Source organism: Thermobia domestica, chromosome 8 (assembly GCF_964235325.1).
Source record: "Thermobia domestica chromosome 8, izTheDome1.hap1.1, whole genome shotgun sequence".
Classification (NCBI taxonomy): domain Eukaryota; kingdom Metazoa; phylum Arthropoda; class Insecta; order Zygentoma; family Lepismatidae; genus Thermobia; species Thermobia domestica.
Window position 1 is genome coordinate 217,162,218 of NC_137461.1, and position 12,823 is coordinate 217,175,040.

Consider the following 12,823-nt stretch of genomic DNA (forward strand, 5'->3'; position numbering starts at 1 on the left):
GAAAGGAAGAAGGGAAAACAGGAGGAGGAAGACCAAGGATAGAATATCTAGATGCAGTTACGAAGAAGAGGCCTTATCAAACTATAAAACAGTTCTCCCAAGCGAGAGAAAAGTTTTAAAATTTCTATGTTGCCCACCAACCTATGGCTAAGGTGAATAAGAAGAAGACCTCCAATCATTCAGAGGTGTAATGAACCGCAACAATTCATTCAACATCTGATTTATTCTCTTATGGGTCGAATTTCATAAAAGCCTAAGTTACCTTACACCGAACATTTGTAAAGATTTGGTGATGAGTAAATCAGTGAATGAGTGAGGCAAACATATAAAATTAATTATTTATACGCATTATCGCTTATTGTAATTACTAATTGATATTTGTTACTTATAATACAATTTGAAGATAAAGTTTTCTTAGAAATTTACAAGTTCATTTACATTATGCCACTTATTTACAATTGATTTCTTTAAACCCTAATTTATTATTTTGCCCCAGAGACAAAGTATAAAATTCTATTGATTCATATAAAGGGATTATAAAATATTGATTTGGTATCCCCATTGTTACAATTTGTAAACTACCATAATCATAATTTTAAAGACAATTGTAGCGCCAATGCGTTTGATACGTGTGATTTAACGTTTGGAACAAACGAAATACTTTAAAAAATGATTTTAGTAAAAATATAGGGTTCCTCAGTATCAGGTTGGAAATCACATATATTCCTGTTATATGTTACAATAAATGACGCTCATTTGATTCCAGGAAGTTCCAGCTTTAACAAACCAAGAAAATTACGTGGAGTTGAAATGACTTAAGGAAACCTAAAATGAAGGTAAAATTAAAAAAGAAACAGATAAATAAATAAATGAAACGAAGCTGATTGATAACAAAGAACCTACAAGTAAAATAGAAGTATGAGGAAGAAAAAAGAGAGAGATGTTTATTTTTACAGCTCTACCCAGTATTACACATATATAAAAACTGAAAATACTAGGAAAGATAGAAACGAGTCTTTCTGTAGAAGAGAATCAAACTTTGATGTTTGAATATCAAGGCTTGTATCATCTTGTTAGGAAAAGAAAAATAAACCGAGTTAATGACGGAAAACGAATACAAGCCTTTAAAAATATGGATTTGGAGGAAAGGTTGAAAAAATTAAATAGATAGAATGAAAAAGAACTATTAAGGAAATATTGTAAGAGGAAAGTAATATTCTCAACTGAATGTTATTATTGTTTAGAACAGAAAGAAGAAAAAAAGAAATCGCTTTGATATAATTTGGAAATTACTTTTATTTTGAATGTCCTTAACTAGACGATGAGGATAATTCAGAGGTGTTGAAAGTGATATTGTAGTGACAAGAGTATATTTACCATGGATATATTTTTCGAAGTAGGTAGAAAAATAACATGTTCCCAAGATAGGTACAGCCCTGCGAGTATTTGGCAACATTGTACTCAGACCTTACAAAATTTTAAGGATCATTTTTTATTTTAATTTGATTTTAGAAGATGACGCTGTCTTTAGATCCTTGGATACTTACGTGGCACGTCTGCGTGTCAGTTGAATGGCAAGTGGGTAGCCAGCGCCAGAAGCTAGACCAGCCTTGGGTCAGTCCCGAGTTCCTGAATTGAGTTGGAGTCTGCCAGGTCTGTGATCATACTGTAATATTCGGTAACTTAGAGTGAATGTAGCCCAAAAGGGAGGTGAGCTTGCTTTACAACGCTCGGGACCCAGCACTGCTTATGTTGATAGGTTTCTACATGCTAGGGAGAATCCCTGAATCAGTATATTAAACTTGTAGACACTAAGGCTGGTTTAGGCTCTAATGATTCTGTCACTAGGACTGTCAGGTCTGATAGAATTAATCCATTACCTGCCATACATCAAGGGCACTTAGCTAATAGGTGTGACGCTTAGCTAATATGCCTGTGGCATTGCAATGTGGATTGGTCATAAATAATAAGGCTGATCCTTAAGGTAAGGTAATTACCGATCATTTAAGCTGGTAAATTGCGTTTGGGGTGGCAATCTCATTATATATATATAACCTTTCTCTAACACACATTTTCTATTCTTTTGAGACATTGAATTTATGATGTATCGTTATATAAAATATATCACCTGAGATAGTAGATGAACATATTCGATTTTTTCATAATATAAGAGGTAAAAAAAACTGATTTTTAACTAAAATGTCTTGCCTTAGATCTTCTAAATCACCAAAAATAACAAAAAAGTAAAGAAAGAAATAGCAGAAAGGATAACTACCATATTACTTTAAAGAGTTAACTTCCTGATCTATGACTTACATAAAACAGTGTATTAATGTTTTGACTCATAATAGTTTTTAGCTATTATATTATCCCTGAGAAGTTGTAATAGAACTTTAGCAACACACTGTATCATAAATCAAATTTTACTTCTCTTATAAAATATACGTAGAATACTAGTGAATGGAAGCAGTGTAATGCACATTTAGTAATTAATATTTAACCTTTCTTTTCAGCTGGCCCGCCTGAGTCAATGCAGCGATATCCTGTGATGGTATACGTCCACGGGGAGTCTTTCGAATGGAACTCGGGAAACCCTTATGATGGTAGCGTCCTGGCCAGCTACTCGGACCTTGTTGTCGTCACGCTCAATTATCGGCTGGGAATACTAGGTACGCTTCTATCTTTTATTTTTCCCAAAAGAACACTATCAGCTCCTTTCCCTTATTATAGACTTGAGACTAATAATGTTTATTCTTTGCCGTAATCCACGTACCGGTAGTTCAATAGCTGCGACATTTTAAGTCAGAGAAAGATGTTGGTGTTGGATTGAGTAGTATCAAACGGAAAATATTAAATTTATTTTCGTTTGTATATTTTAAAAAAATATATTTTAAGAAAAGCTTGTACATTGTTTGAAGTAAAATCTTTTAATCTTTCGTTATTCTTACTGTATAAATCATAATTTGATTATCATTACTAGTATGTTGTCAGTTAATGGTAAACATTGTGTATGTTAGCCCACTGATAGATAATATTTCTGTTAAATACTAATTTGTTCATTTGCTGAAATTAGGTATTTTTAAAGTATGCTATTCTACTAATAAGACTGCAATAGTATAGGATTTCTTGTTCACTCTATTAAATTACGAAACATATGAAATTTTAACCATACCGTAGTGGAATAAAATGCAAAACGATATGATTAATATTACTTTTTAATTATTTTAATGAAAATTTCTTGTAGACATTTTAATTATTTCTTCTCGAAATTTTGATCACAGTGTACTATACTTACGCTAAACTTACTTGTAAGAACTTTAAAAAAACAAAACTGAGTAACTAATAAAAAAAATAATAACACACGTCATAAACTGAACAAATATAAAGTAAAAATTATCCCTCACGCGGCGTAAGTATTTTTCTTTTGCAACGCAAACTACCAAGAAGGGGTCATTTTGTAGTCGTTAAGATTAAATATATCTCGCAAAAATTAGAAAATCTCACAAAAATCTACAGTGGCTGAAGTTAACAGTAGACGGGTAAGACTATGTTATTTATTAAAATTAAATGAAATCTTTGAGTTTTACGTCACACGGTTACGCCGGTTAGGCTAAAGGAGACGGTGATGATGAGTAATGAATGAAATGGTGGAATGAAGAAAGTGGGAGGAAACGGGAGAACCCCGACAAAACCCACGCACACGGTGTTTGTCCACCACAAAGTTCACTCGGCGGCGGCTGGGATCGAACCCGGGACCCCAAGCACCAGAGGTGAACGCTCTACCACTGAGCCACCGCGGCCCTCACCGTTATTTATTATACTGCCATCTAGGAGTGAAACTTCTAAATATCAGTCACATTTATTATCAACGAAGGAGGTACTTTGTGCTCACCAACTTCAAATAGCAAATTTATGAGATACACTAACATGAAACTCTCACACAAAATTCTACAGTGACTGAAGTGAACAATACAAGGGATAGAACCAACCGGCAAATTCAGAACAGGAGGGACAGGTATTTTTATACTGCCATATAGGAATTAGTCACATCTCCTACTAACGGGGGGGGGGGGAGTGCTTTGTGCCACCAACTTAACATAAAAAAAATTGAGACACACTATCGTTCAGTTTGCACCATCGTAAGGTATACCCTTTAGCTAAACATTTTGAGCAATAAATTATTTTCTTACAACTTTAAAGAAACGATTAGAAAAGTTATTACAAACAACACACAGTGAGGGGCACCAAATACCCCCGTTGATAGTGTGGAATAATGCAATACTGAAATTTGAAATGTAAATATATATGAGCAGAGCTGGTGAACACAGTGGTAGCTCCATTTCGGGTGAAATTGAGTTATTTAGTGGAATTGATTGACATTGAGCCACAATAGTATGTAGTTTTGTAGGTAGTATATTTTTTGGAAAATACTTGCACATGGCAGGGGAATTTTATTTGGTATTTATGAGTTTGAATTGCATTCAATTACAAAGGATTGTCGAATCTTCTTTTAAAGTTTCTTCGAAAGTTAGAAAATATTAAATACCAATGTTTCTCTCAGCCGCTCAATATGTACAGCGGGGGACACTTCTAAATGGTACAGCCATATGGAGATTTACGGCTAAGGTGTACCATTTAGAAGTGTCCCCCGCTGTACAACTTTTTTTTTAATAGAGAGGAACACTGATATGAATTACTGTTGTGAGGATAAATCAATATCGATTGATGAAAGTAAATGATTATGAAAGAATAGGTATAATTGGAATGTGGTAAGAAATGGGATAACCATCAGAAAGCATGCGAACATGATGTAGTCAATCACAAACATACAAAGGCCAGAATCGAAACAGGATATCCTCACATTAGAGTAAGAACTTTATTAATTAGTCACTCTTATAGCACTTCATAACCATTTTCAGAAATTATTGCATTCAATCAATATACACTGTATGATATCGTGTGTACCAATATACGTATATATATAGACGACTTTGGTTCAACAAGAAATGTTTAACTTATGGTTCTGGTCAATTTACATTATTTCTTTCTGTATGTTATATATCATTCATATTATAAGTCTCCCTCTCATTCTGTGACCAGATATCAGTCTTCATCAAACTCACCCCTTCTTAGAAACAGAGCAATAAAGCGGCGTGTAATCTGCCATCGCTCAGCTTCAATGTTGAAGTCAAACGTCATACCGAAGACTGCGAGAAGGGGATTTATACAAGTTTCCTTAGAGATTAGGTGTGCTTTACTGTCGTCGGACAATATACCAATAAAATTGTCACCATGAAAAATGATAGAAAAACGAGATCTTCCTTCCAGGCACGAACAATTTCCTCCAGGCAAACTTTCTTCAACAGGAACGAGAGAACGTGAGCGTCTGTGTCACCAGAGGGAAAGTAAAGGTCATAGAATGATATTGGAGGTAAATAAATGGAAGTTCAACATCGTATTTGACATGTCAGTCTTTATCCTATATTAATGGTAGTCTAAGAATTAACATTATCCTCAACACACTTATTGATTATTTTAAAGTTGAATCTACAGAAAGATGTTCTAACAGAAAGATAAATAGCTATAAGGACAGAAATGTGATAAGCTATTGAGTCAATAGCCATCTGAAATAGATATTTTTTACAATTCATTTAAAATATAAATTCACGTAAATTTACATTTCATGAAAAATATTTTGTTGAAAAGTAAGACATTTACCAATTGACTCCAGTGAATTTAACAAAATGACATTTGTGGGTATAAATGCTCAAGCATAGTATTTGATAAAATTGAAAAACTTTTTTCCGTATACCAAAAACTTTGATATTTTTGTCTTCTATCAAGATGAATCTAATACTGAAATATACTAATGAAGCTTTCTATTATGATACAATAAAGAAAATATGTGGTATGGTAAACACAATATAGCCCAAAATCATAATTAACACTAAAATTATAATTTTATTGAACCATAATATTGTCCCCCAATGCCCTAACCGCAAGTGAGTAGTCGGGAGTTCTCAGGAGATCAGTAAATCACGCAGTAAGTGTAGTCAGATGAAATATGGGTGACGATATTGTACTCATTACGTGATGTTACTATTGTGGTATCCATGAGAACAATTGTGGAAATATTTGCAAGAAAGAAATACCCAACATTAACAGCGAGAAGACTCAATATACTGACTATACATTACCTCAAATGTATTTGCGTTACAAATGGCTGAAAGGTCCTGACCCGATAAGACAAGGAGAATAGTTTTTGATAATATTAGTGCGTTTTGAATGCGTAACTCTGAATTTTGGTAATTTAGCATAATGATGGGAGGGTTGTATAGCATGCACACTGACTATCACAAACGAATGTAGTACCGAATTTTATTTTATCAGTGTAAGACATTAAAGCTTAATTAAGAAATAGAACAATGAATGTTCGATTAGTTGGTATTCTTACCTAGTTCTGTGGTTTCAGATGTTACGTGTTTGTATGAAATACTAATATGATTCAGGAAACAGTAATAAATAAGAGATTTGAGTCAGATCTTAACTGTTCTAATGCATCATAAGTTATTCAATATAACTTTGTACTCACCACCAACGTTGGAAATGTATTTGAAAGGTTCGATGCAGTATCGTAAATTTAGTTTCTTCCAAGGTTGTCTACCGAAACAAGAGTTTCATGTTTTTATTAGTATATTAGCATACAGTTTATTAAAAAAAAATTCTCAAACTTGGATAATTACTCCATCCCTCCGAAAATGATGACCCTGATTCGATTACATTTCTGTCCCAAATTCAGTTTGATAGACATTCCTCTCTTTCGAGTTCGTCAACGGTATTTTTCTCTCCTTATCGATGATTTGACTCTGTTCTTCCACCTAAATTTAGTTTTATTTCTTTTTTCTTTTTTTTCAAAACACGAGAAAACATTATCTATCCGAATTGACAACGTCTGGAATTTGCGACATGTTTCCTAGTTACTGTAATGAGTTGTGTATGGAGATATTGATCGTGCTTTTACATTTTCCTTGTTTGCGAAAACTCGTTTGATTGACCTGCAGAACCACTAAACACAGAAATTTATTGTGAAATTCAAAATGGAGATATTTTACAAAGCATATAAATACAATAATATGAATACATATTAACAAGTGACAGTTCTTGAATGTTACAATGTTGTCAAAGATGGTACATGGATCATATCGAGCTGAAAATTAGCCCTCTTTGGGCTAAATTTTGAGAAGTCTATTTTCTGATCGAATAAATATATATATGATGGTCGATTTTCCGATCGAATTACATACGAAAAGTATGTGCTATTAAGAGACAGATTGTATATAGATGGTTATTTGTTTTGTACTTTTATTCACCCATGTAGTTCTAATAGCAACACACATAATCATAATATGTGATGCATGTGGTCCTTATACATTTATTATTTGTTATGTTTCGTATTTGTACTCTGGCAATGTACCCAAGACTGACTAGGTGTCCTTTTCTGTATTGGGAATAAACGTACATTACAGAATACAATGTTGTGCTAACTCAACGAGAGTTATTATGTAGTAAATATTTAAGAGATTTATATACTTCAGTTACGCAGTGGCAACCACTTGTATAGTGAAAAGTTTGAGAATAGCGAAACTTTTCAAAATAATACGCTATGTACCAAATGTAACGATTACACCGAAAGAGAAGTCATTCAGCAATGTAAGCATAATCCTGGTACTGTAGAATGTGATAGTGTTTTTTTTTCTTCTGTGTAATTGCTCATGTGAAATAAATAGGATAATAAAGTTTTACAGAGTTTGGAACAAAAATGTAATGATTAGGTCTCGGTCAGAGAGGTAACTTTGGCATTAAGATATTGTTAGAACGGAACTACTTCCAAATAAAAATATAGTTACAATAGAAATATTACGAGTGTATATAATATACGTAGAATATCAGAAGGAACATACGTATACCTTACTACAATAACTATTACTGCTACTAGTACAAGTACAACAACAATAACAACAACAACAACTACTACTACTACTACTACTACTACTACTACTACTACTACTACTACTAATAATAATAATAATAATAATAATAATAATAATAATAATAATAATAATAATAATAATAATAATAATAATGCAAAGTTTAGTGCCTTAATAGTATGACTACATATGTTTCTGTTGTGAAAAGAGCAATAGATAGAATCTGCTAGCTAAGTATTTCTTTTTCCACATAGACAGTCCACAAATAGATAAACAATCAGTTACAGGAGAATAATGGCTATAATTTATTATTGACATCAAACAGCATACTTTTTAGAGCGATAAAATGTCGCTTCTTCTACACTTATCCGAAACTACGAGCTAGAATTTGCCCACTTACAACATTGCTCAACAGGATTCAAATATGCTTCATCTTTGCACAATGTTACGGTTAAACAAAAAATTAAAATTTAAGAGGAAAATAATTTTCGGCTATGTCTTATTAACCGTGTTGTTTACTGACGTCTTGCTAATATCATAATAAGCTTCAGTTTTTGCTCCATGTTAATCGATATCATAGTTGTAGTAGAGCATGAATTTTTAAATGTATACTATTAAAATGTATACTATTCAAATGTATACTATTTTAAATGTATACTATTTATTGCCTTGTTTCTCGCGAGAAGTACACATGAATCTTCATCGTCACTCATATTTTGTTCAGCCATTTTGTTCAGTATATCTTTCATCTTTGAACATGTTTTTCGTTATACGCAAATCATATTATATACTGCAAATAAATAAATCAATGTTTGCATATTTTGCTGAACAATTTATTTTCGTTATTTAAAATGTCCATAAATGTTCTGAAGTTTTCCTTCAGTGAAGAATAAGTGTTTAGAATACATTCAAATAGTGATTAATAGGAAACGTTCAAAATTCACCTAAACTTCTGATAATCTGATATATTCAAAGAGTATGCAGGCACAAACCCCTTGCAAAAGTATAAATGTAAGGTGCAAGGTGTCGTGGCATTGTATATAAGATGTTTCAATCCTATAAACCCATTGAAGACATTAGAAGTTAAGGAACATTTTGAACACTCAGAGAGTAGCTCCTATTTTACCACTCTTAGTGTCTATTCTTGAAACTTTTTTTCACTGATAAAAGGTTTCAGGACTTTTGGGACATGGTAAACAATAACGAAAGGACATGTCTATAAAATGTCGAAAGCACGTTCAAATACTGATTGTTTTCCTCAGCCTAGATTTTTTTTTTTTTAATTTTGTGAGGAGTGTTGTTGAAATATTGTAAGAACTTGTTCAAAAGATTTATATAATCTGAGGAAAACAATCCAGAGATTATGAACGTCATAATCTAATACAGTGTTGAATATACATGATTCTAACGTAACATTTTGTATTAAGTGTTGCTTTAATATATACAAAAAAGATATTGTTGCATGTTAAAAGTTGATCATTTTCTACTGTACCTATAGTTAAAATATTGCTAATCACAAAGTTGTGGATAATTTTAATATTTTTACAAAAGCAACACATGCTGTTACAGAAGCCTGGAACTAGTAAAATAGAACGGAATAAAAACTGTTATAAAAAGGAAAAATGAAATGAAATCTTTAAGTTTTACGTCCCACGGTTATGCCGGTTAGGCTAAAGGAGACGGTGATAATGAGAGATGAGTGAAATGGTGGAATGAAGAAAGTGGGAGGAAACGGGAGAACCCCGAGAAAACCCACGAGCACGGTGTTTGTCCACCACAAAGTTCACTTGGCGGCGGATGGGATCGAACCCGGGACCCCAAGCACCAGAGGTGAACGCTCTACCACTGAGCCACCGCGCCCCCTGTTATAAAAAGGAGTTAGCCTTAGGGATTAAAATTAGCTTTGATAGTAAATGTTGTATTAATTTTCTAAAAGAAAAAAATAATTTTGGCTTCATATCATGCTGGAGATGTAATTTGAATTTCACAGGAATTAATTAATATTAATTTGCTTTCTGAAAGTAAAATACTCTTAGTTAAACGACTGCATTTTTTACATTGAAAAGCAAATCTTTCTAACAATAATTGAAATTATTGTTTTAAATGTAGTTGGTACACATGATCAACGGTATTAATCTTTAGTTATTTAAATCTAATTTCTTTTATAAGGGTAACAAAAAAAGTTCTGTCGCTTTTTGTGGAGGGCTGAGTTCAGATGGACATCACTCCGTGAGTTGAATACGAATGGAGATAAAGCGAAGGTCAATTGGTGGTGCGTTATATCCAACATACAACTAGATTGTGGCAGTCCAGTTACACAGTGAACTTCCGTAAAGACAATGTGAATACGGGATCTCCACAGAGCGTTATAGGAGCGTGTATGCTGTACGAGTTCAAACTGGCGTCAAACTGCTGCAGCGGAAGATATGCCAGGCCTTTGATGAAGATGTTTTGACTAAGCAGACAGTGCAGCGGCGGTTTAATAAGTTTAAGGACGGTTACGATGACGCACCACTTGCCGGGAGACGAACACACGCACAGAATGAAGATCTTCAGGTAGCAATTGAGGCGAACAGTAGCCAGACACTTGAGAAACTAAGACTACGAATCAGTGTGAGTGAAGAAACTATACGACAGCACCTCCATCAACTTGGGAAGCACTACAAGTTGGGTCGATGAGTCCCACATGATTTGACTCCGGGCCAAAAGGCAACGTGAGCAGATACCTGTGCTTCTTTGCTTTTTCGTCCGAGGAAGGATTCATTTCTGGACACGGTGTTGGCATGTGATGAAAAGTGGGTTTCTTAGGAAGCTCCACGGCGCCGTCATCATTGGTTAGGATCCCATGATCTGGTTCCAAAAACATCCGAAAGCAGCCCAGCACTAAAAGAAGATCCTCCTATGTGTTTGGTGTACCGCTCACGGCATCGTGCATCTGGAAGTGCTACCAGCTGATCAGGGCATCAATGCAACTGTGTACTGTCAGCAGCTGAGCATTGTTCGAGAAAAAATCAGAATTTTGGAGCTAGCATTTCTGAACCGCAAGAGGGTCCTTCTGTTACAGAACAACGTTAAACCGCACGTGTCTAGGATGACACGGGACATCATTCTACGCCTGGATGGCAAACACTATTGCATATCGTGTTCTATTCCTTGGAAAATCACCTTAGAGGACGCCAGTTCAAATCTTTAGTAGAGGTGAAAATGGACTGGATACATTCTTCGCTTCACGGCCCACCAAGTTCTATCGCGATGGAATCTATGCCCTTCCATAACATTGGCAGAAGGTCGTCGATGCGGATGGGGACTATTTCCGATCTTGCAGGTACGTCTTAGTTGACATATCGATGTTCGAAAGTGGTAGGTGAAAAAGCAACAGAACTTTTTTGGTTAACTTTATACTATTTTCAACTATACGTATTTTATATGTACATGATTCAATTTATATTAATGTTCTACTATCTTGATATTACAAAAAAGAGAAACAAAAAAAACAAAAAAAACTTGAAGCTATTTTTTCTTAATATACTTCTTTAACATAATTGAGAATATTATCTGACGATTAATCTAGAATGTACTCACAATATACTTGTTAGACAGCTAAACATTTTAAAGTTTTTAAAAACATTCGGAAAATCACAGCATAAACCTATAATTTCTTTTCGTAATTATTTAATTGATTGACTGATTGGCCGAGGTTTAATACGGAAGTCAGCATATTCATAGTTTCTTTCTAATTAATATATTTAGTGAAACAGTCTACGTTATCATCATATACCCACTAAGTAATAACAAACACCTTGCCAAAAAATATTGATTAGTATGCAGATGACTATTTTGTACTAAATAAAAAATTAGACATAAATTATTGCAAGCAGTATATGTTTTATAGTTAAACGTATGACTGCCATTGTTAGAACAAGACACATAACAATAGACAATCAGCTAGTGTGGACGAATAACAACAAACTAACTGTTCTAGCAAAATAAAAAAGTATCAGTTATTACAGACAACGAACGATAGACTTAATGGCGCCATAAATATTCATTTATCTATATTTTCCTGAAAAATTACACGTAAAACGTAGCCTTCAAACACATGATTTTGCCCATTTGAATGTGATCCACCGACTGATATGTGCAACATCTTTGGACAACATTATAGTTAAATTGAAATTAAAGTATAAGTGTTAATTATACATTTATATATTAACATATGTCGCATTAAACATACTGCGTGCTGCAGTTTTGTTGGTGTCATAATAAACAGTTTAGTGGGAGTATATTTCAATATCGGGTTTATACTTTATTCTCAGCTCTTTATTCAAATCCCCACAAAACAGTATTTTCTTCCTCCTAAAGGCTGCTTTCGCCATTCCTATTCTTGCTTTTATTTTCCGTTCACACTTCATATCATCACTAAAAATACTAAACAGTTATCGAAAACTAGTTCTATTTTCTACTCTGCTACTTTTATATTCGACATCGACCGCTTGATCCCAATCACCAGGCTTTTATCTTTCTATCATTTATTTTCATCCTTTATCCTTCACAGCCCTTCCGCGAGCTTTCTACATCATATTGATTGTCTTTCCAGATTTCGTAACAAGCGCCATATCCTCTGCAAAAATCTTCAAACCGTATACATCTAATCATTCTACCTCCTACTGAAATGCCGTGTTTGAAGGCCGCGGTAGTTTAGTGATAGAGCGTTCACCTCTGGTGTAAGGGGTCCCTGGTTCGATCCCAGTTCGCGCCAAGTGAACTTTGTGGTGGACAAGCATCGTGAGTGTAGGTTTCTTTCGTTTCCTCCCACTTTCTTCATTTCACCATTT

At 34.0% G+C, this 12,823-nt stretch overlaps 1 protein-coding gene across 1 annotated transcript in view; it reads left to right on the forward strand.

The window, feature by feature from the left end:
* Window positions 1-2,517: 2,517 nt before the first annotated feature.
* Window positions 2,518-12,823, forward strand: part of LOC145693436 (neuroligin-3-like) — a 211,349-nt gene continuing 201,043 nt past the window's right edge. Inside the window, exon 1 of the mRNA XM_081769430.1 lies at window positions 2,518-2,669. Coding sequence (XP_081625556.1) covers window positions 2,531-2,669 — 139 coding nt within the window. The 5' untranslated portion in view covers window positions 2,518-2,530. The remainder of the gene's footprint in view (window positions 2,670-12,823) is intronic.